The 25,215-nt window shown below is 38.1% G+C and overlaps 3 protein-coding genes across 5 annotated transcripts in view; 2 read left to right on the top strand and 1 right to left on the bottom strand.

Moving 5' to 3' along the window:
* Positions 1-25,215, bottom strand: part of klar (klarsicht) — a 124,492-nt gene that overhangs the window by 97,697 nt on the left and 1,580 nt on the right. The gene's annotated exons all lie outside the window — the stretch shown is intronic.
* On the top strand, positions 11,501-12,196 carry LOC108067004 (eukaryotic translation initiation factor 5A-like). Its single transcript, XM_017155818.3, has one exon. It carries the CDS (start codon positions 11,631-11,633, stop codon positions 12,126-12,128), a length of 498 nt encoding a protein of 165 aa, XP_017011307.2. The 5' UTR covers positions 11,501-11,630; the 3' UTR covers positions 12,129-12,196.
* On the top strand, positions 12,671-13,449 carry LOC108067003 (uncharacterized). 2 transcript variants are annotated; one of them, XM_070215697.1, is made up of 2 exons: positions 12,671-13,309; positions 13,368-13,449. In XM_070215697.1, the coding sequence occupies exons 1-2, from the start codon at positions 12,762-12,764 to the stop codon at positions 13,420-13,422; spliced, it is 603 nt and encodes a 200-aa protein (XP_070071798.1). In that variant the 5' UTR covers positions 12,671-12,761; the 3' UTR covers positions 13,423-13,449. The 2 variants fall into 2 exon arrangements, with proteins under 2 accessions (XP_070071798.1, XP_017011306.2); XM_017155817.3 differs by having other exon boundaries at positions 12,674-13,449.

Consider the following 25,215-nt stretch of genomic DNA (forward strand, 5'->3'; position numbering starts at 1 on the left):
TGATCTGCTGACGACAAGTTGAAGTGATCTTGCTTCAAGAGATAAGATCAAATGGGCTAAGAGGTCTGCGATAGATCAGTGACAATTAAATGGCAGTTGGGCTTGAGTTGAAGATAATGTCAAGATCGTCGGATATAAAGTTAGCTTTATATGCCAGTCTGTAATGAAATTGGGAACTAGAGCTTTTAAAACATTGATTCTATTCGGTATAATCATAAATACAATATAGTTTTCCTTGAAAACTCAATATTATCGATAAAATATTGTAAAACTATCGAAAATATCGGTATTGATCGGAACTGATTGATTTATCATGTTGCTAAAGTGCTGAGTTCCTAAATAAATAACTTCATTATCCATTAACCTTTAATGCTTTTAGTGATGATGCGTAATCATATATTTTAATTATATCTCGCTTGACAGATTAATGAAATGGTTTGCAAATGCTTTTTGTTTGTTTAAGGTATCTATTTTCTGAGGTACCTATATTTAAACCCAATTTGGTAGGTATTTTTACCGATCTCATGCCCCCAATTTGCTTTTAATTGGCCAACCTAAATTGCTCAATATCAAGTTTTTCCTTTATTTTTAGGTCGCCTGGTCTCTCGATTATGTAAAGTCCTCGCTTGCACATATGAAAAACAAGCCGATATGAATGGCCGCTCGTTTGACAGACTAACTGAGTGACTGTCTCATATATATGATTGTATACATATGACTCAATGGGTGGGGGCACCCTAGATATAGTGGCTCTCATAAAGGCGGGAGAAAAAAGATACAAAGTAACTTTACACAGAGAGCAATTAAAAAGGCATCACAACAGCACTGGAAAAAGAAAAACAAGTTTACCCTGAGCTTGGTGAACTGCAAAGCTCAAATTGAAATTGGTATACTTGTTGGAATTTCTGGCGAGGATCACAGGAGTCGGAAAAGTCTTAGTCAAAGCGTGTCCCCGGCATCTGGAAAATGTTCGTTAATTGCACAAAATGCAACTTTGCCATTGTCACAACAGCTCGGGACTTTTACTTTGGATTTGGATTTACTTTTGGCCAAAACTAAAAGCAAACATTCGACTTCCTGTGCCTCATCAAAAAACCGAGAGACATGCAACATGGAATCGGCTTTTGTTGTTTCGGTTTGTTTTTCTCTAATGATTAATTGACTTTTGCACCCAAAACACGTTCGATCTTTGTTTGATCTTTGCTTCCTTTGGTGGCCACCAAATCCCGCCAAACTCCTCCCCTCCCCGCCCCGTTTCCATTTTTCCTCGTCTTTGTTCAATTGGAAAATTGCTCTTTTAATTTCCACCGACATTTCTGGCGGATCGTGTTTGGTATAAATATTTATGCATTTTTCCAAATGTGCATCTGTGCAACCGTTTTTGGACGCGAGATGGCAACGTGAGTGGAAATGGGCTAAAAAATGGTGAAATAACTAACATTGGTTAAATGAGAAAGTGGGTAAATATTTCTCTAAAGAATAAATTAATAATTTTTTCCTTTGAATAAAGAAAGAAACTTACGAAATTCTAAAAATTAAAAAGTATTATTTTATAAAAAGCTTTACAAACTTCTACGCAGTAAACTGAATCTGGTGTGACCATATGTTCTTAATAAAAAGTGTGACCTAGTTTGTGAAAATAACATTCCAATTATTATTAAATAATTTTTTTAATCATCATTATTTACTCTATTGATCTATTACTATTATTCCCCCGTGTCACGACGACCCCATCCCGAGGCGAACTCACTTAGCTCATTGTTTATGACGTTTATCACGGAGTCCGGGATTCAAGACGCCAGAGCTTGGAGCCACGAGAGTCATATGTGTGTGGCTGGTTTTTGTTTGCCATGGTTTGTTTCGGCTTGTTCGTGTGATTAATTTATTGTTCAATGCAATTGCGTATGAATTATTGAGATAGCGTCAGAAAATGACATGCAACGGCCGCCGACGTCGCTGCCTCAGGTGTCTTACAAAATCTCCCCGGCTTCATACTCTCCCCAGTAGATCTCATTGTCTGATCTTCAAGGCTGGGAAAAGCAAACGCAATACGAGCCCGAACCCGAACCTCTCTTTGTTGTACGTGCCCGCCGAAATATATTTTTGAAAAGAAAAGAAACAACAAATAATACCGAAAAAGTGCATTTCATAAATGCATCTAGCAGATACTAGATACTCGAAATAAGAGTTCGCATTGTGTGTGCTTTTTTCCATATCGCACTACGGGCACTTTCACATTGGGTGAAACCAATGGCCGAAAGTGTAACTCTCAACGGTTAATCATGGGGGTTAAGGTTACCTTTTGAGTCGCAGCCTGAACTTGAGATGGAGTTCACGTGATTAGTTTGAGTGAAATCGTTTCAAATGAACGATATTTGGGTCAGGTGGATAGCCAACCCCCGCAGGAAACTTCTTTCTGAACAACAGCTGAACAAATAAACATATTCCATTGCCATTCAAGGAACTGCTCCCTTGGCTCACATGTATGTGTATGTCCTTCCTGAATGTCAATGCTGAGCAAAGACCCCACTTTTCTAGAGTTTAAGTTCCGTTTGTGAACTCTCCTTTTTATGGATCTCTGACATGCAAACTATATGAACTTTTACACTATCATAAAGAGGGTGTTTCTATTTAGTTTAGAGGTTTGAAATGAATACAGGGGAACATATGTCGTCAGGATTTTGTATTTATTTTCGAAATTATATATGAGATGTTGGGGGTTCCTAGCTATTAAAATGAAATAAAATTTATTAGATTATTATTTTTAATTTAATTTTGCCATTAAAGGTATATATTTAGACTAAGAAATTTTAATGTTGGATTTTAGTTATCACAAAAATCTCCTGTCTCCATAAAGGGTATCTAAAATGCATAGTTCACATCTCCAAATTTTTATTCTGCAAATATTCGCGGCCATCGCGTGTTTGAGCCAAGTTTTAAAAACGAAAACACGAAAAATAAGCCGGCGGCAGCAACGTTTGTTGTGTGCCTCGTCGTTACTGTTGTTATTTTTCGCCGCGACTGATGTTTGTTTGTTTGTTACCCCCGAAAAATTAGCCGGTTAAAGGTGGTGGCAATGGTGGGCAGACGTTGAATTTTAATTAGCAGCACTTGTGTCTGGCCCGTTGTCGGGGGGCGTGACCCCGCCCATAAAAAATACGGTGAGCGAAAATCTAACACATTTCTCATACACAAACAGAAACGGCAAAACGTCGTCCGCAAAGACCTTTTATAATTACGGAAAAAATTAAACCCCTTTTATTGGCGTTTTTCCAATGGGCGAGCGAACGTTCAACGACCTGCCGCCAGGTGGCGCCCCAGACAGTCACTCTTCGTGCAATTTGCATTGTTAATTTTGCATTTTTTGGTTTATGTTTCTGTTTTTTCTTATTTGCCTCAATGGTAATTAAATAGTCATAAATCAGACAACCGCAGCGAAATTAAACAACAAACCGTTTGGCATGCGAGGGCGGCATTCGATTGAAAGTAGGTATTCCAAATTGCATTTAATGACACTTGTGCAAAGTGAAAATAAATTGGATGAGGCGATGGAAAGCGTCTGGAAATTGTTCATGGAAAATTGGCAGCATTTGCTGGAGAAATTTTGGATCAAATTGTGAACTTTACTTTGGGTCATATTTTTTATGAGGAATTCAAGTGAAAATTGAATGCAGTTCAGAGAGACATTTGGCTTTTGAACTTTGTTGACCTTAGGTGGACAACTGGACATATTAATAATATTTTCCCAATTAAATTTGGCATCATATTATGTTAAATTTCCATCCCAAATAAATCCCACAAAATTTCTTTGGAAATTTGACATCACTCTGAGCAAACAACTCTCCAAATGCCTTTCCTCGAATTCACCAAGTAATTTACATCTTGCTTTTTGGCCCCGCGGCTCGACAGTCTCCATTAAGAATGCAATTTGCAAAAGATCACCACCAAGCCAAAAACCACCGGGGCAACTAAGAAAAAAACCAAAACCAATCTGCACCACCAAAAACTGAATGAGTAGCCGCAGGTTCCGTTTTTGTGCGGAAAGCCACTTGACAAGTTGTTTTATTAATTTGTCGTCTTTTTGGGCTGATGGGTGAAATTTGTGGCCCCAGAAGAGGAGATGAGTAGACAGCAGCAGGTGAAAATTAGAGAATCGCCAAGAAGATGAAGTTGCTAGAAAAAATGTGACAAAAATTGGTTGGAAAAGTAAGTCAAATTGTGCGTATGCAAAAACAAGAAGAAAAGAAGAACTTGAAGTCCGAGGTTTTCTCTTGGCTTTCTCACTTTTCCATTAGCCTAAATCTGTTTCGTTATTTATAGTTAAATTAACTTTTTCTCGGTTATGAGGAGGATGAGTACTAGATGAATAATTTAGGTCTATAGAAATCATTTAAGAATGACAGAGGCTTTTCATAAGGCTAAGGCTATGCATATTCTTAATATGTTGATAAGGTCACACTCCCTTATAATCTCCTGATAAGGTCACACTTTTTTTATAATATTCTGGTAAGGTAATATTTATAAATATATTAAGAGTGCTTTTTACATTTTAATAAACTGACTAAAACCAATAATTTAAGGACTTTAAGTTTTTGACACATATTTTCTGTGCACTTGGTCACACTATTATTAAATAGGCGCCAAAGTCTCATGTGAGTGGGTGTACATTTGACTGCGAAATTACATGATATAAATTTCATTTCGCTCGCCGAAAAAAAAAGCAGGCAAATTTCACATTTGTTTGGCCAAGGCGGACAAGGAGACGTCCGCTGACTGCTGACCAGTGACAGTAGCCAACCGCCCACTGCATCCTCCCCTTGCAATGCAGTTGCAACTTTGCAACACTGCATGTTGCTTCTGTTTCCACGCCGGCGACAAGTGAATGTTTTGGCTCTTGAGGAGCAGCAGACACCCGCATTGATTTTTTGGCCCCGGCTTTTCCCCCATCAACCTCCTTCGATTCAAAAACTCAAGGCTCCAACTCCCACCTGCTCTGTTCCGCCAGTCTGGCATTTTCATTTTCATTTCCATTTCATTGGACTCTCTCTGTGCGGACGGGCGGCTTTAATGAGTTGATTTCTGTCTCGTTTGGAAAATTGCAGTCTACGACTCTGAGGCTCAAACTCCAAGGTGAAAAGTCCGCCGTTGTTTGAGGAGCTTAGGTTAATGTTAATGTTAATGACGTTTTTAAGCGACATGACGTGATGCGGCCACTGCTGCTAGTTGCTATTTGCTAGTTGGTTGCCTGCCAGTTGTGATTGCTGATGTTGCTGCTGCCACAGCTTCTGTGAGGCAATTTTAATTAATTAAACCGATTGTTTCGATGATGGCAGACCCTCAGAAACTACTGACAAATGACTAACATGACTGCAGATGATCGCTAGCGATAGGCAATCAATGAATTGGGTGGAAAGTCAAGGTAATTTTATTGCTCAATTAGATTTCTTATTTTACTATGCAAATAAAAACGTCTAGGATTTATGAAACTTTCTATTTGAATATTTATTTCGATATTAAAAGCAATCCTTTGAGTAAGTGTGACCAAAGTTAAATAAATTTCATTGAAAAATGGGATTTACATATTTTAGTTTGTAAGATTTATGAAACGTTCCATTTTATTATTTATTTGGAAATTCATAAAATTTTAAATGAAACCAAAAAGGTTAAACAAATCCTGGGAGCAAGCAAGTGTGGCCAAAGTTTAATCAATTTTGTTTGAATATGCAAACAGGATACCCCACCGAGTTTTCCTGAATTTGGAAAAACTTGAATGGTTTCATATGACGCTTGCTCACTTACACGTGTCTTTTTATTCCTTCCTGGAAAATGCATTAAAGCAAAGTCAAAGTCATTGGTCCTGCCACAAGCCCCTTCTCCTCTTTATATCAATGTCATGAACTGACAGCTGGCAAAAGTTTTTCCCTCCTATAAAATGCATTGTCAGTGGAGTGTCGACTAATTTTTATTGATTTTGGCTTTGCATGCACTTGCTTTTGCTCAGAGCAACTTGAATAATAAATGAATGGAATTCCCTTTCCTAATCTCTCGCCATTTATGGCCCATGGTAAATGGATTGTAGAAAGACGAGTTTTAGAACCTGTCTAGGATAGGACCTACATGAACTTGGTTTTTCCACCCATCCCATCCTATCTATTCAAAACTAATTACACGCTTTAATATGGAAGGGGCGTGCTTTTCCACCTCATTCCTCTCCCCCGTTTTTTCTCTCTCTGCACCATTAGTCAGCTGTTTTGGGCGCATAAATGCAGTCATGGATACATGGAGTTTCCTTTTCTGTTTTTCCTCGCCGTTATTATGAGCACTTTGGAGTGCAGTGCGAATGCACTTATCATCATCTCTGTTTTCCTAACGGTTCCACAAATAGAGCGGCGGGCCTGAAAAGTGGGAGTGGTTGGTATTCTATATGGAATGCAAACACCCTCAACATTCAATTAGAACTCGATTTTTGATCGATATACGAAGTGAGTTGGAGGTGCGACCATGGCAGAACTTTAATTACTTAATTTTGAAAATCAATTCGAGGTGCGGTATGATACGATTCGATAAGTTTATGACTCCATTTGGTGTTGAGGAAATGACTGTGATATTGGTGGGATATTATTAAGATGTTTGATATTTGTAAATATTTCTTTACTATAATTCTGGGATTTATATCTACATTTTAAGATTTATTCATCATATTCCCTACTGTATTTCCTCTTCATCTCTTTAATTACTTAGTATACACTTCATAACTATAAATCTACAAATTCTATCTACTCTTTTAATTTATTTTATCTTTTCTAGACAGTTATCTTTATTATTCCAGTTACCTCACACAATTTATTCAGAGAGAGATTCCAAAAACTGGAAGTGCTAATGATGCAACGAATCTTTTTCGCTCCATCTTCGCGATCTGCGGCTATGATAAACTTATCAAAATTCATTTGTCTCACGTGTCTCTCTAATTAATTGTCAGTCCAGACTTTATTTCCTACCAATCTTTTAGCGCAGCGATTATTTATAATGTCGAAAGGGTTCCCAAGTGAACCCTTTTGCGTTCCATTTAGCGCAACGGATTAAGTAAGCCTGCATGGTGTTAACTGGGTCAATTGGAAAGTCGGTTTTATTACCTGTGGTGTGGCTCTTATTTTTTGGTTTTTTCTGCTATCTGCGATGGGGAAGTGCGTGCCGCGAAGTTAAGTCAAGTGTAGTGGAGTGTTTTTTTCGAACTTGTGGGCAGACAGACAGGTAAGAGATAAATGCGTTTTCGGGAGGGAGGAGGTAACCCAAGTCAGGTTAATGAATGGATTTGGTTTACTTGGGAACAGGTTGGTTGCAAGTTGCCATCGGCAGAGAAGTCAGAAGAAGAAGGAAAGCTGATTTCGTTCTGGGTGTGCACAGAGTGCCATAAAATTGAATTATACCCCAGTACTTGAAACGCGAAAGTTCTCTGGGAATTCCACGGAACTTGCCAGTAATTTTGAAAAATAAAAGTGCAGTTTTTACCAAGCTAAATTATGTGACTTTCACAAGTTTTAATTCCATTCTACTTATCATTACATATCACGAGTTCTTAAAAAACACATCCCACCAAGGTGTCTTCACTCATTGATTTCTCGATAATAAACAAAACTCACAATACATCTTTTCGATTACGAATCGCTTGGCTCAAAGCCAAACCCATTAAAATCATAGTACTGCGATATTATGCAGCTTGACTTTGGTAATAAAATATTCAAATGACAACCAACGAACTGAGTTGTTGGGCAAGACAGACTACTACATAGGAAAACATTTCAATTTTTAATGCTAATTGCGTTCCAAGAGCATTGGACAGCCAAAGCGGAACGACATTGAGTGGAGCCCATGGATGTCATATTGAATATCGAATATTGATCGAGTTAAAAAAAAGGTTTTTGTGAAATAGGTGGTAAATATTTTGACGGGATGTTGGGATTAATAAGATAAGATAGGATAAGTTAAATAACGATATTAATAATGTATTTTTATTGTTATATATTATGATCTTAAAAAACCTTATAGATAGTAGATAAAAGTGATATACGAAAAAAGAGGTTTAAAGAGCTATGAATACCATTCAACGCTTCAGTGACAATCAACCAAGGGGCAATATTGGTGTGCAACATTTAATTGCGTGCCGAGAAGAGAAGGAAAGCGGGGAAAATGTGGGTGGCATGAGGCGGAAAAGCGGGGGCGTGCGTGCCAGTGCTCAATGAGGAGAGACAGACCCCTCATGGAGTGCCCAAACATAAATAAAAATTTAACAGAGTTGTGACAGTCGGCAAACGGAAAGTGCAGTGGCCATTGACAAAGTGGGGAATGCAGGGGGAAAAAGTCTATGAGTGGAGGAGCGCCACAAGTGACCATTAAAAGCAATTGAGGCGCCACAACAAAAATAGTTAGATATACAAGAAAGAAACCAAAAGAGAGGGAAGCCACCGCTTGATGTCTCCATTAAAAAGCAGCAAAACTCTGCGTGGGTTTTTCCTCCCATCAAAAACGAATTTTCCAAAAACGGACAGTGCAAAACCCTGCAGCTTAAGGTTAAAGGCTCACTCAATTTGCCCACCTTCTTCTTCGCCCCCCACCGCTGATTTGCATCCTTGGATTTTTCCCATAGCCTCCGCTTTGCCGACAAAAAGGAAATTAATTTATATGAAAAACAATTTTCTACGCTGGCCAACTTTTTGTTTTTGGGGCCATGGGAAGCAGGAAAAGCTGCATTGCGTGGAGGTTTTTCTATTTGCTATTTTCCTTTTTTTTTTAGTTTGTAAATTTTTCCATTTTCACATTGTTTGCAAAAATAGTTTTTGCTGCCTGCCACTCGTCTTTTGTTTTTATAATGAATTTGTTTGGCTGCTTCTTAGAGTTTAATTCCAGCTTTCTTTGGGATGTTGATACTGTTTTCGCTATTATTATTGTAAACTGGTTTGCGCCTAATTGAGACATAACTGTTGTTTTTAATGCATTTAACATTTTCCTTGGGAATTATGTCAGTTGGCTAAGCAGCAAAAGAAAAACGAGGGAGTGGCCTGAATTGGTTTGCAGTTTCTTCCTTATGTTGTTTGGATGTTACCAACAACACAGCACGCATTTTGCGCCCAGGAAAAAGGGGGAGTTGGAAAAGTGGGCGGGGTAATGCAGGGGTGTGTTTGTGCATAAGCAGTTATGGGAATGAGGGAACATTGCACAAAAATGCATTAATTTTTTAGATGTATTGTTTGTTAATATGAGAAAACAATTGCTTCTGTTTAAATAAGGTCGGTGAGTTCCCCATATAATTAAAATTAAATCGGAAAATTATTCAATAGATCTATTACTTTACATTATACAAATTGTCATACATATTTCTTTATGAGTATTCAAGCTTTAAGTGTAAAATCCATTAAGCCCGCAAAACCAATAAAAAACCCATTTACAAACAATATTTTTCCAAAAACTTATCAACTAATAAAAAATTTATTATACAACTAAATTACTCATTTTAAAGGCTTATACAACAATTTTTATATACTTTTTATTAGTCATCAACATTTGAAAACAACCGAAACCAGTTTCTTTGAACTTCTTTGATAAATTCCCCATTAATCTTTTGAGCAATTCCTATAAATAAACGCACCCGTTTCTTATCCGAGACAACATGCATAATGTTTCAAGAACTGTACTCCCAACTTCAACACGATATATATACAATATGCGGGCTTTGATAATCTTGTTTGTTCCCCCTTATTTCGCCCTCTTTTGCCTTAATTACGCGGAATTGTGAGCTGTCAACATATCACAAATGTTTCTTTTTATTTGTCCAATTTTCAATTTGCTTGGTTTTTTCGAATTGAACACGACAAACTCAAAGTTCTGACATCATGCACAGCAGTTTGCAAATAGGTTCCCAGGGTTCCAATTAAATTCAGGGAGTGCCCTCAATCCCGCTTCTCAATCCCAATCCCAAAACACAAACTCCACTCGAAAAATCATATTAAATTGTATTAGCAAATTTATTGCATTTAACCCAAAGACATGACAGCGTGTTTTCCCGAGGAAAAGGGGGCTGCAAACCACGCACAGGAAAACAAGCTGGCAAAAAAAAAACAAACACACCTACAAAAGGGGGTTAAGGGGATTTTTCGGGGGACTTGAAAAGCTGGCAGAAATGTCAAATTGGCAGACAAAACAGTTACAAAATTTGAATGGCTGGAAGGCAGGGAGGAGGAGGCGATTGAGGCGAAATGATTGAATGAGCGACTGACTGAATGAATGCATGATTGAGTGAGTGAGTGAGTGAGTGAGTGAGTGAGTGAGTGAGTGAGTGTCTGCCTATCCTCCTCTCTTTCAATAAACCTCCTCCAATGCAAATGCTTTCAAGTCGTTTGCCAATGCAATTGGCAAACAAGGAAGCAAAACGAGCTGCTGTCAATTCAAAATGATCCGCACAGGCAGCTAAAATAAAAAAAATTACACAGAGGGTGCGAGGAGGAGGAGTTGATCTCCGGACAAGAAGCAGAATCCTCCGCCGCCTAGGCGACGCCACAAAATAAATATAGAGAGGACTGGAAGACATGGCTATACCACCGAAGATCTGGATACCTCGATAAATTTGTGTTATTGATACAAAAATAATGAACTCAATTTTTATTTGATTTTTTTGTTCTACATTCATATACTAATTAATTAATTATATTAATCACTTGTGTTTTTACATCATTTACATATATCATTTTTTATACCATTTGAAACTATTAAAATATTTATTTAAATAATTTAATTAAACATATTTTCTTAAACAACCCTTGAAAAAGGGTATACAAGCCAATTGCAAAACCCGGCAAGAAATTAGTGAAAATGCAAATGGGTAGTGACAGTCGAGGAAAAGCGGGAAATTTGTTCGATTTGCAAATAGCGTTGAATTTGTTCAGGTGGCCCACCTCAGACTGTCTGGTTTCGTCTGGTGGTGTGGCTCTACCTCCAGTTCCCAGCTCAGTGGGTCAACGAACTATCCACACGGACCACACCTCTCTATCATCCGAGAGCCCAACTGGAATATGACCCACCGACTTTGATAAACGATTCGAGGCGATTTCATAACTGACCCTGACACGCCCCGTAGAAAGAGAGCGAAACAACCTTAATGATCTCTAATTAATATGATTCAGGGGATTACATTTTGATGGGATTTACAGTTTGATAAATTGTCGAGATCAGCCTGTTTAAATGGGGTTCAGCTGAGGAATTTGTAAAGAATGTTGCAACATGAACATCAGGAAAGAATGATCACGATCTCAAAAGATTTTTAAAATTTTTTAGGATTTTAGAAAAATAAGGGGTTATTAGATCTTTTTAATTATCACAAATACAGAAAATGTATGTTTGGAAAATTTTTATAAATTTAATATAACTGATCATGATCATGACAAACTAAGATACCCCAGAATTTCCTGTCATTTTAAAGTTTGATGTGTGTAAGCCAGATTTAGCTTTGAGTTCAGTTACATACAAACAAGCAAACGGGAAAGTCGAATTATTTTTATATTTTTCTCTTTTTTCAAAAAAGCGAGTACAAAAAGAAAATCTCTAGAAACCCTATTCGCAAAAGTAAAAACATAAAAAAGATGGCGGACGATGACGATGATGTCCAGTTTGATACGGTGGACTCGGGGGCCTCGAAAACATTTCCCATGCAATGTTCGGCCCTGCGAAAGAATGGATTTGTCATGCTGAAGGGACGTCCCTGCAAGATTGTGGACATGTCCACCTCGAAGACGGGAAAGCACGGGCATGCCAAAGTGCATTTGGTGGGCGTGGATATCTTCACCCAGAAGAAGTACGAGGACATTTGTCCCTCGACCCACAACATGGATGTGCCGCATGTGAAGCGCGAGGATTACCAGCTGACGGATATCAGCGACGATGGTTTCGTCACCCTCATGGGAGACAATGGCGAGATACGCGAGGATCTCAAGGTTCCCGATGGGGAGCTGGGCGGAGCTCTGCGCTCCGAATTCGACGATGGCAAGGATCTTCTCTGCACTGTGCTGGCTGCCTGTGGCGAGGAGTGCGTCATCGCGATGAAGAACAACTCGGGATTGGACAAGGGCGGAGGCGGTTGAAGGAGCCGGAGGTGGCAGTTTCATAAAAACAAAAACAGATGTTGTGTTCGGAAGCAAGCAAAAGTTGAATGAAAAAAAAATATAAAAAAAATTTAACTCAGTTTCAATAAAACTTTGGGTCTTATTGGGTTTAAGAATTGGGTTCCAAAAAAAACTATTAATAAATATATTTTTAAATAATTAATTAATTACAAAATAACATTAAAAAAAATTATTTATTAAAAACAATTGTGAATAAAAACAGTATGTTAATAAAATGAACAAGTTAAAAAACTTTTTTTTTACCATAAATTGCTTTAAATTTAAAAATTTTTTTTTATAAATTTGTTTTAAATTACTTTTAATTTATGGGTTTCTTTGAATTTTATGGAAGTTTAAGCCAGTAGTTCGTAGTTAAGCTTAAACCGAAATATATGACCAAAGCAATGAGTTCGTAGGCAATTAATCTTTGTAGAAATACATCAACTGTCACTTGATATATCCTATAGTTATTCTGCGGGTTATGGGCTTTTAAATTGCCGTATTTATTTTCCTACTGGCAAACATATATTTCCTTATTTTATTTTTGGTTGTGGGGGGCAACTTTGGAGCAGCAGGCCATGCTGTTCCCTTCATCCTGTCCCCTAGTCGAAAATGCCGCACATGTGGAGAAATCTTTGGCGAGTTCTGGACTCCCTCACAGATCCACCTCAGAGATCTGAAGATAATATAGTCCTGGGTGTTCCCTCAAGCCAACTGAGTGTCCTGACCCATCTGAGTCTGCGAAGTGAGAGGATAATGCCACGACGTGCCCGATATCTTGTGCCTTCTATAAGTCGCCATGTGACCTTTTCGCCCAGCACTTTGGAACATCAAAAAAATCGTAAAATAGTTATGGAGGCGGAAACATCAGCCTTCCAGAATTTCGTGCGTGAGATGTACGAGGGATATTACCAACTTGTACTCTCGCAGGAGAGAAGAAGACTTGGCTTGCAGCCAGAAGAACAGCTGACGAATCGAAGACTGGGCTTCAAGGACCTGGTGCGTCTTCAGCGAGTGGCCAGAGATTTGTGGAGAAAAATGGACAGGGAGCGAAAGCAAGGGTACAAGGATTTGGCCATGATGGCACTGCATCGTCGATGTTTACGACTGCCCCCGGATCCTTTTCAAATACCCCCACATCTCAAGAGATCTTCGAATAAGTTAAAGAAAACTAGATCCGTTTTTTATCGTATAATATAGAAACGAATATTTTTGCAGTTACCCATTTAGGATTATCAAGAAATACATTTCAAGTGCAACAAACCAATTTTAACTTGACTCAATTTGATATGCATCCTCATCTCTCGAAACAATTTGGTTAAGTAATACTTCCTACACTCCAAAGATGGGATCAAGCCTGATTAGCATAGCGAATGATTAGCATACGGATTACTTTGTCCATATCCGGCCTACGTGTGCATAATTAGCCGCTCTCTAATCCGCCTGCGCTTCCATCTAAAAAAAACTTGGGAAATGCAAAGGGAAAACATTTCTTTGGTTGCGGGGGAAATCGTTTAGGAAATAGATAACTCGACGATTTAACAGAGGAAGTTCAAAGTGATTTTCTTACGTCATTTCCAATCCATCGAATATTGTTCAGCTTCAACTTACCTGTAAATAAAAAAAATATGTATTTAGTATAATATTTAAGAAATTCATTGAAGTTTTAAAATATTAGTTTAAATCTTGAAGATTTATCTTGACAGTTTGGGTATTTCGAACATAAAAATACTTTTTCGACCCAAATATTTTCTAAATCGACTAATTAACAACTCTAACAGACCCACACGACCTATAAATAAACCTGAATTCCTCTAGGAATTCGCCATCTCAACTCCCTTTCCTCCCAAAAAATCCCCACACAAAAATCCACACCTAAAACGAGGCCAAAAGCGAAACCACTGCAACTTGAGGCCACTTCCAACTTTTGAAGAATTTAATTGCATTTTCTGGGCGAGATCAAGGGGCGGGTTAGCCCGACGGGGGGCGTGGCACATTAAACACATTTGTTCACACATTTTGGGCGCCACAGATTCGTGTGACATTTTTGTGACATTTTAAATGGGGAATTTGTTATTTCCACCCAAAACACACACACAAAAAGCTAAAATAGGTCACCGAAAAATAACTAAAAGTTCTTCACATAAATTACTTCCTTCTCAGGCATTTTTTCTCCGTTTTCCTGTTTCTTCTGTTTTGGTAACCCAAAATTCCCAATCGAGGACCCCGCCCTGTTGTCCTACTTATGCAATCGAATCGATGCTTTCCCAAAAGACGAAAAAAGAAGCAGAAAACAAGTGTTGGGCCCGAGGCTAAGGGCCTGACCGATGATTTCGATGAACGATCGATCGATGGATCGATTGGCTTTCCCCTCTGTTTTTTTTTTTTCGGTAAAACTAAAACCTATATATTTGCATTCGCCCGGAGACAGATACAAAAACCGAACATTTGTTTTAACGATAATACACTGCTGCCGCCCCAGAGAGCTCTTGCAACATTTCCACATTTTTATGAGCGGTCCAAGCAATTAGTGCTTGCCATTTATGGCTCACACACTCTCTGACTCTCGAAAAAAAGCTGGGAAAACCTCAAAGAAAACCGTTACGCAATCTGCGAGATAAAGCTTAGAATTTATGCCCTGACTGCTAATCATCGGTTGCCGGTCGCGATGACTCCGGACTTTAGCAGTCTAACCAACCAACTAACTATATGGAATGGATCATGTGCTAAGTGATCGTCATTATCCAGGCTAAAACCATCTGGATTCTGTGACAAGTGCCAAGTAATTGAGTATCGTATCGCCTCCAGGGAGGAAACACACAGAGAACTCCACCAAGTTAATGGCTTTGGGAAAGAGGAAAAGTCCAGGAACGAGTTAAAGATGAGGCGATAACTTTGGAGCAGGTTTATGGTTCTTGAGCCGCCTCAAGAAATTACGATGGGGACAGAAGAGACTGCGAATGTGAAAGTAACTTTGGGTTGGTTCTAAAGTGGGCTCGATGGATGGTTAGGAATTTAAAAGGAATTTAAAATGGGTGGAAAATGGTGTAGTAAAATATTTAATGGTTTTTCGTTAAGTGCTAATCTGGGATTTATTCAAATAGTTCTTATTTTGCACAAATTCTTAACAGGAAATAAATAATTAAAAATTTTGAAGGCTTTTAAATATATTTTTAGTGTTATTAAAATTAAAAACATTTAAAAATAAATCGAAAATCTAGCAATTAAATATTTCCCGTTCTTTAACGTATCCATACCATTCTACACAAAGAATGGGGCAAACCAAAGCGACACGTTTAAGTGCAAAAGTCGGCTGATGGATTGATGTGGCTTCACGTGTGTCAGCACCACCGAAACCACAAGATACGAAATAAAACTAAATGCACCACACACTCGAGTACAGATACAGATACATTTCTGTGCAGATACGAGTGCAAAGAGAACTGCAAGCTGGTGGTAAGTGTTCTGTGGGTGAGTCACCACCCAGTTGGAAACTAGTCATACCCCGGATTGTTGGACTGTTCCTGCCCCTCATCCACCCACTCCACCCCTCTGGGACGTCATCCCCTCTGAATGAGCACGAAATTGCTAAAACCGCATTGAAAACAACAAGAAATACACTGAAATAAAAATTTAAAAAAAGAATGATTTGATTTAATACCTTTTTAGATATTTAATTTATTTTTGCTATTCAATATTTATCGATTTTGTAATATATTAATATTTTAATTTAACACAATAATAATGCGAATTTTATTTTGTTACGGTAACAATACAGTTAAGGGGTATTTTATTTATATCGGTTTATATAGTTTTTTATTAAACCTCATTCAAGATACATTATTTTATTAATTTTTGTGAATTAAATTATTCAAATGCATTTTAAGTAAATTTTTTAAGTGCATTTAAAAACGAAGGAAAGAGCATAAAAATGCAAGGAAATTGCGGAGGAGTGGGGGGTTTTTTAGCGAGAGGAGGGGGATTGCGGGCGGCGTCCCTGAAAAATATCGATTTCGCTTGGCTTATGGACTTTGGGCCGTCTGCTTCCTCTTCTCAATTTCTCAGTTTGTTGGTTTTTGTTTTTGCTTGTCGCCTGCTAAGAAGGCATTCACCTCATTTCCTCCAGTGGTCAGAAAAATGCAGAGAAAAAAGTAGTAGGAGGTGGGGAATGCAGAGTGACCAGAGGCAGAGGATCATTGCATAATGCTCGCCTTTTTGCAGGACTGTGCGTGCGAAGAAGGCTTATCTTCTCTTCCCTTTTGTTGATCAGGAAGAGCTACCAGTGAATGAATGGAATGAACGATTCTTCTGGGAACTTTGAATACCCTTAAAAAGGTAGTAATACTTTTTTATTTTCCATGCATTTTATTTTATAACTTTCCATTTAATTTACTTTAAAATATTTTAAAGAATTGGAAAATCACAAATCAGAAACCTAAAGCCGTTAGAGAAAGACAAAGTCATAAAATTTTAAATCTTCCTAACCAAAAGAGTATGTTAAACATCGGTTTTAATACTCCCCATTTCCCGTTCAACTTTCATTTCTTGCATGGACCAATAAAAATATTATTTCCCTGCTAATTTATGATCGCATCTGATTGTGCCAATTGATCTCTGGGTTGTGAGATCCCCAGATCTCGTATTACATGCGAATTTAATTTCTCATTTATTTTTTGTTCGTACCTTATGTTTGAGAAGCAATTTCCGAGCAAACAAAAACTCCCGAAAAATTGGTAATAAATTGTTTGCCTCTCAGCTTGGTAAGTTCTTTGCGAGTGCTGGTTTTTATTTAGGTTCCCTTGCTTATCTCCAGAGTGTTTCTTTAATGAGTTTTGCCCCGTTGTTCTCCTTTTTTTCTACATCGCAATTGGCAAACTGTAAATTAATGTCACCGAAATGGCAGCCAAACCAATTTTCAGAGAGGGAAAGGGGGAAACCGCATAAAGAGAGAAAAACAAGCGACAAGACCGGGCCAAAACCGCTTGTTGAACCACTGACAGATTTCCCTACCCTTCCGATCGCCCCGCGCGTCAATTCGTCAATTGTCAACATTTGTCAGTCTTAATAAGTTTTGCAAATGTTTAGCAAAATCTCCATTTATGCTCATGTTTCTGTGGGGTCTGCGAATGGGAATGGGAAATGGAGGTTAAGTGGAGGTTTACTGCTTCGGTTTTGGGTTGGGTTGGGCTCTTGGACCCATGGGGAGATTTATGCTCGCCTTGGGTAACTTGGGAAAATTATGGAACCAGCCAGTCTGGAGTTGGAAAACCACGTTGATGAAGTTAAAAGGTTGGAAACATTGCAACTGGTAAGGTAGTAGTTATAAAATATGTTTATTAGCTTATCTATTGGTAAATAAATTTTCAAGTTCCATCACTGCTATTTATTCATTTAATACTGGTAAATAATATATCTTAATTTGGTAATCACTTGAAATAAATATGATAGTATCGATATTTATTTAGTATTTTCCTATCAAAACATCGATGTTATCGAATCGATATTACCAAAATATCGATAATTTTTAAGCTCTAGTTTCTAAAATAACAAAAATAAAAACAGCCCTTCCCTTAATATTTCTTCAAAGATTACCAATTTGTAACTGTTTTGAACCAACTCAATTCTCCATTCCATCCGTTTGCAGCAAAGTGAATTAAATGAAGAGATTTAAGATCAATCGAACCACTTTATTCTAAATTCTGTAATGAGTTTCAATGCCCTTTTTGGCTCTCCCACTCAAGCAATCTTCTAGTTTCCTTTCTCCCCCGCCACCCATTAAAGCCCGACAGCAATTTTCAATTTACTTTTCAACTAAATCGAACCAGACAAGCACTGAAAGCTGGCCATTATCTCGGCTTAGCACTATCCAAAGCAAAATCGCGACGCTTGGCCAAAGCCAAAAAACAAGATGGACTGCCTCATTTGCTGGATTTATGGACTGCGAATGGACCGAAGACTCATTGTCCTGCCTCGGGGCTCCCAAGGAGAGCCATGAAATATGAATGTGGAGCCGAGGGACAGGTGACCACAGACGGATAACCCCTTCATAGACCAAACATTCGCACGTCTGTGCAATTTGCGGCATGCAGCTAACTTTCACATGGCGAGGCAGGCAAATTAACAGGCCCCCAAAATAAAAGTATAAATAAATTCACTGCAAAATGTGCCCCAAAAACACCCACCAACTATGGCGAGGCTCCAAGGAAAATTAAGTCTCCTGCGAAAATTCAAATGAAAGTGAAGTGAAGAATTGATGGACACCGTGTTACCTTTCCCATGTGTGTGCCGTTGTGTGGGTGTGTGGGCGGGGCCATTCCAATCCACAAACACACACATGACAAATGCCTTGGAAGGCTCCAAACTCAAACTCAAGTCCCCCTGCGAAAAAGAGCTCGCCAATTTAATTTATGAGTTTAGCAATCTCTATGCGATGACTATCGCTCGACGAAGCGTAACGCCCTCCTGGCATCCGGCGATCCAAAGCGGTTAACGGTAAACAGGGCCCGACTAATGCGATTAGTTGGAGATGGAAGTTAACTGGGTGTTTCTATATAAATTTACAGGGGAGTGGGATATCGGTGATGCTAGCCACTGTCGACTGTCTTTAATATTGGCAATGGGAGATCAACTAATGTCATCTTTAGTAATCAAAGCATATCATTGTACCTGCCATTTAAAAAATATATATTTATTGTTTAGAGGTACTAATACTACCACTATCAATTTTATCGATTAATTTTTCGATAATAGTTTTGCAGTTCTGAAATTTTTGTATTCTAACACTTTTTTTCAAAACTTTCTGAACAAAATAAACATTTTCTTTTTAAATTTTCCCTTCGTGTCACGTGGTCATCTCTAAGCCCAAAACTGTAGCACATTTATCGAATGCTCAACAAGCTTGATTTTCGATAAGCACACACTCCATGCTCCTCACACATGGAAGGGAGGAAAACCCGAGCCAGGTGGGAGGAAAAATGACAGTGTGAGAAGGGGGAGGACCGAATAGGATCGGTTGGCACCCGTTTGGGGAGCAGGCTAAAGGATCGCTGGTTCATTTCGTTATCCGCCATCCGATTTGCTTAATTGCATAAATTTTTATTTGCCATGGCCGATCAGGCATTGCGATATGCAAATCGGGATCTCCGCTGGTCCAAAGGAAAATCGCGAGAGATGGGCGGGGATCGAGGAAGAGAGGAAAAGCCGCGCGCATTAAATCACAAAAAACTGAAAATGGTAGCAAGGAAAACCTCGTCGACTTGCGACGACTTTCGCTTGAGCCGAAATCAAACCGAAAAATAAACGAAAATTCTTCAGTTGACAGCCAGCAAAAAGAAAAACAAAGAAGCAAAATGCAAAATCAAAGAGATCTTCGGGTGTGCTCGAAAAGCCTGAGCTTGTGTGTGGGAATTTCGGATATTTTCCGACCACATTTTCTTCCTCTTGCAAAGGTCAGTGTGGGACTTTTACTTTTCTCATTTGGCAGCGGCCTTTCTTGGGTTTATTTTTTTGATTTTTTCTCTGTTGCCCGCGGCGATTCGGCGTCGCTTTTTGGTTCACAGGTTTCACGTTATTAATTGTTCCCTGGGTAATTAAGAGTACCGGCAGAAAGTGCATTTGGATGTAAGCACTCGGTCAGTCAATCACTTTAAAAGCTATTTTATTGATACCAGTGTTGGGACATACCTAGATACTTTTACCTAGGTACGTACCTAGGTACAATTTAGTGGTACCTTTTACCTTACCTAGGTATACAAATAATTGAGTACCTTTTACCTTACCTAGGTATTTATTTTTATATACCTTTGGAATTATTAAGGTACTTACATAGGTATTAAACATTGCTCTGATTTAAAATAGCTAAATATGACTGCGACACTGTAGTATCGTTTCATTGTATCGTTTCGTTTCAGAATTGTAATAGTCGGAACGCAGCATTAATAATTCAGCCGTTCTATTGTTTGTTTTGTGAAGTTAAAACTAATCGCAGATTTTTTTTTTATATAATTTTGTGCACGTATGTATGTTCCCATCACTACATCAATTTATTTATGAAACCAAAGTGTATTTGGCGCGCAAAAATGCCGTATGTACGTAAACAAACGGCATATACATGCATATGCACAATATATAGTCAATGTTTCTACATACGGAATTTTTGCGCGCCAAATATGTACATGAGGGTTTCATAAATACATTTGTGAAGTGAAACGTGCATAAAATTATTCATGCCGCGTGGTTTAAAAATATATGCACAAAATTAAAACATTTAAATTTAAATGAAATGAAAAGATATTGTTTGATTAAGACGACTAAAAACTGAAAACTAGTCTTATTTTAAGTTTAAATGATTACATTGAACAAAACAAAAAAATTATAAAAAATAAAAAATACCTTATAAATACCTTTTACCTTTACCTAGGTACTGGGAAATTTAAGTACCTTTACCTTACCTAGGTATTTATTTTTGACAATACCTTTTACCTTACCTAGGTAAAAAAACACAGTACCTTTCCCAACACTGATTGATACCCATATATTTCGATGCCTAGAGTTGCTATAAATTCGGAGCGAAGGCGGGCCAATGCGAAAGTTGGCGGTGTTTGATGGGAATCGGATCGGAAGTGCACTTTCTGCTTTAGAATAGTTGGGAAAGTTGCTATTAAAAAGAAATACAAAATATTTTTGTAGAAACTTGATGCTTGGTTTGCTTAATTTTAAAATAATCGATATTTTCGATAATGTTATCGATGGTTAGACAAACCCTTCCTTAGAAATCTAAAGATTCTCCCATTAAACTCTAAATTATTTTATTGTTTACTATTTTTGACTTTTCAAGATCATAAAAATATCCCCGATTCGGAATGATCCATAAATCCCCTATATCAATGAACTTTGCCCCTCTTCGATCTTCGATAACGACGCCCCATGACTCCAGAGTAATTCCATTCCATCCGCACACAATTTGGTTTAATTTCAGGCCCCATCAGATGCATTCCAGCTGAGAACTTTGACAGCAATTCTTCCAGACCCACCCCGCCCTTTTCCCTGCACACCATAAGAAGAATTCCGAGCTGTCAAAAAGGGAAATTGCAGTAAATCAAATCCCAGACTTTGAGAATGGCAAAAGGCAAAGGAAGATCGACCCTCCACAATTCGCTTTAGATTTCCATCGCATGTCGCACATGTTTGGGGAACTCTATTTATAACGCGCTGTCCCCTTCTCTCGCAGAAGAATCCCCTCCATCAACTCTTCGCTTATCGCTCTGTGGTTCATTAAAACCGGAGAATCGAAGAAGCAGAGCGAAAAAGAGAGCAAGACACAAGACTGCACAATTAAATCGGGTGGAGAAGTGGATAAGTTACTCTGCCACTTCTTCCAGAGTTGATAATAAAAATTCCTCTCGCTCTTCATCATTTCGAGGCGCTTCTTCATAGCCCACCGATCTATTCATAGAGTTGTTTTCTAGTCATGATGGAATGGCTTCGGTTCGTATTTTTAGATACAGTTGCAGTGCGCCTTTGAAATGTATCTCGTCTTCTGGCGGTTGTTGCATCTCAGCCCAGCCATTCCTAATTTAAGAATCACCAAGATTCCGATTCCGGCAAAGAAAAAAATACCGAAAATAGCTAGAGTCCAAATTGTCACTCTGGACTTGGCACCAATTCAGAATGCGACTTTGCGTATCCCACAGATTTTTTTAGCGGCGGCTGCAGGCATTCCACCCAAGTTAATCACCTCAATTATAAGGTGGCCAACAGTTTGGCTAACAAACTTTTAATTGAACAAAATGCGCTAAGATGAACATCTTTGATGTCCTAAATATTTTAGTTGGCAAACACTTTTGGAGAAGGAATTTTTTGAAAGGTTTGCTTATCTCCTAAGAAGATGGGTATTTTTGAAAAAATTGCTTGCTTAATGCAATGACAGAATCATGATTTTAGAAATACACTGTAGTGAATTAGTTTACAACTATTATTTTTAGTTTTTCCTATTTTATATAAAGATATAACCAAATAAAAAAATTCTAAATATAGACCCCATTTAAAAACCATTTATTATCTGTTTTTTATCCCATTAAATAATGCTAAAACCTTGTTTTTAGTCTCGAATTCCAATTTATAATCGTTTTATAGCTTAATAACTTGAAAATGGAGACGAGAGAATCCTAAGCCACTTGGTGAATAAGCCAAACAAGATCTCTGTGTGGACACCTCCCTAGAGACATGACACACCCCTTGCTTCTTCATCGAGAAACAGAAACGTTGAAAAATGCGAAACTATTTGAACAACAAAACCGAACCGGTTCCAAATGAATTTGCTGTATAAATTTTGTATTTTGTCTGCCGAATTCAAGGTTAATTTTAAATGCAAAATAAATAACGTTGAGTCTTACAAATTAGCCATCCGCCGTTCACAACAAAAGAAATTCGTTTAGTGCTCGGAAAAGATGGAAATTAATTAGCGACCGGCTAATGATTGACTTCGACAGCTGACACAGTGGCCAAATGAGATTTTCGTTTACAGATAGTTTGACATAATTTGTAGGCGTGTTTTTCCTCCCTCCGATTTCCAGAAAAACATGCAACAAACAGTTGCATGTTCGTGTGCGTCAAAAGAAGCTGAGGAGAAAAACACAAAGTTGATGGCGGAAATGCAGATAAAAAATCAAGGAGACGGAGAAAATTGAGAGAAAAACCTTTGGAAAATTAATGAGCTGCAAACAATGCGGACATCGTTAGGGGAAAAAAGATTTTTGTTTTTCGGGAAAACTCAAAAAGGAGAAGGCAGAAGACGAGGGAGCGAGGTCAAAATATTTGGACACCGAAAATACAGAAGATAAAAAGTAAAAGTTGCGCGCTGGGGAAAGGGAAAGGGGAAATCTTCATTCCAAATTGATCAACAAATTGAAAAGACTTTATTGATTCAGCCACACGTCAATCAGATCCAGATTCATTTATCAAACCCAATCAAAACAAAACTAAAAGAGTGGGAAACGTAAAGAAAATTAAAGTCTATACCCAAATATACCAGAAAATATAGTATTTTTAATTTAACAATATTTATATTTTTTTTTTACCCTGCTGCAGACAAGTATTTCTCAATGTTGAAAACTAAACCAAGGCAACAGCTATAACAACAAATTATGGCTGCAACAAAAATTATCAGGTAAACGCTTCGCTTTTCATTTTACACCTTCCACCAAAACACAGCCATCAATTGCCCTCTCCCCTTTAACCCTTCGCCTTCCCTCCCCCATTAACCCTTCATTTTCCGCTGGTTGTAAACAAATCAAAAGGAGGTCAATCCATATTGGCAGAATAAAGTGGAACAAGCAACAATATACAAAAAAGAAGAACTACAATTGTTTTGGATTTGAAATGTTTACGGAGCTTCGACAGGCGATTGCAAAATCTCAAATGCAAAGTGAGATCACTTAAGAAAAACTAAAAGATTTCCGCAATAAAGTGTGCTGGAAAAAAGTGTATTTAGTTCGGGAAATGTTGCGAAATGAAAACTGTTAATTAAAAGTTTCAGGGGCTTTGGGGAGGGGAATTCCAGATGAGATCATACTGTATGTAATGCTTGTTCAGCGAAGCAAGTGAATCAATGATTAGGAATGCTGTAATTAAACTGAGAAGGAAGAATAAAGAGCGCTTTTATCGGGTGGAAAGTACTACATACAGTATAGAGTATAACAGACAGTATAACACTTACAAAAAAAAGAGGGGGATGAATGGAAAGAAGGGTGTGCATTAACACTTTATAGGGTGGGCGAGGGTAAGCATCAGAAATGAGAGCAAATAAAACAAGATAAATATCGAAAGTGTGGCAAGGAAGCTATATTAAATAACACTGGGTGTGTACCAAACTATTCGTTACAAAATGTAGCATCATAATGTAAATATCAAGTTCCAATATCAATACAATACCATGTTTTTCAAAAAAGAATTAGAAATTATCCAACCGGATATAAAAAATAATATGTATTTTTGGTATTTTCTTTATTTTCTTTTAAATTTTTTCAATAACTCCGATCTATTATTAAAGAAAACTAAGCCCTTAATGAACATAAATTGAACTTTTTTGAAGTTTCACTACCAAATTAGTTCCGAAATGAGGAAACAATGGCTAACAAGGTCTAGAGATGACCTGGCAGATCTTTGTAAGCCATGTTCTATTATTATTTTTCTAAGGAACAACAAAACTGGGAGATATTTTTCTGACCTTAATTTGGCTTACAAAAATGTGGTAGAAAAACAGCTGGAAATGCACTCAATTGTGTTAATCGAATTCGAATCTGGGCTTTAAGATTTCTATAATTTCCCACTTCCTCCTAGATGATTTTTATTTCTTCCTCCATTATTTTTTCATCACTTATGAGCCGCGAAGAGTGTGGGAGAAAGATTGGGTGCCGAAAACCCGTCTACGGGTCTTAAAATTTCGAGTCTTCGGAGTTAGGCAATTTGGCTCTGAGGTGACCTAAACCATCCCACTGCTAATGAGCCATTAACACGCTTATCTCACAGGAGGAAGAAACATGGCCAAGAGACCGAAAAGACCTGGCCAAAATTGGCCACGCACATGAGATGGGATTTTTTGGCCCAGAGAGACTCGGCACGTGAGCGTTAAAAGCCAAAAAGAAAAACACTTTGGGGTTAAGCTGGGCAAAATGAAAATGAAAGAGCCGAGTGGAAAATAATATGAATTTCCTCAATTAGATTTCCCAGTCGCTGACCCCAAACGAAAAGGCACGATATACTGGGGAAAATCGAGGGAAAACCGGGGAGAGACGAATGCAAATCGCATTAGGACGCGCATTTAATCTGCTCCAAGACATCGCCTTAACCCCGCCCCAAGGAAAATGGTGGGAAATCTAGGAAGAGGGCACACTACTACCACTACTAAAATGCTGCCTTAAACGATTTTCCATTTTCCATTCCGCTGGGTCAGCGGGTCATCGAGTGGGCGAGTGGGCGAGCGGGAAATGGGGAAATCGGGAAAGCGAGATGAATGCAATATGGAAATCAATAAATAAAAACAACATTTTCATTCAAGTGACGGCGA

The sequence above is a fragment of the Drosophila takahashii genome, chromosome 3L, assembly GCF_030179915.1.
Source record: "Drosophila takahashii strain IR98-3 E-12201 chromosome 3L, DtakHiC1v2, whole genome shotgun sequence".
Taxonomy (NCBI): Eukaryota; Metazoa; Arthropoda; class Insecta; order Diptera; family Drosophilidae; genus Drosophila; species Drosophila takahashii.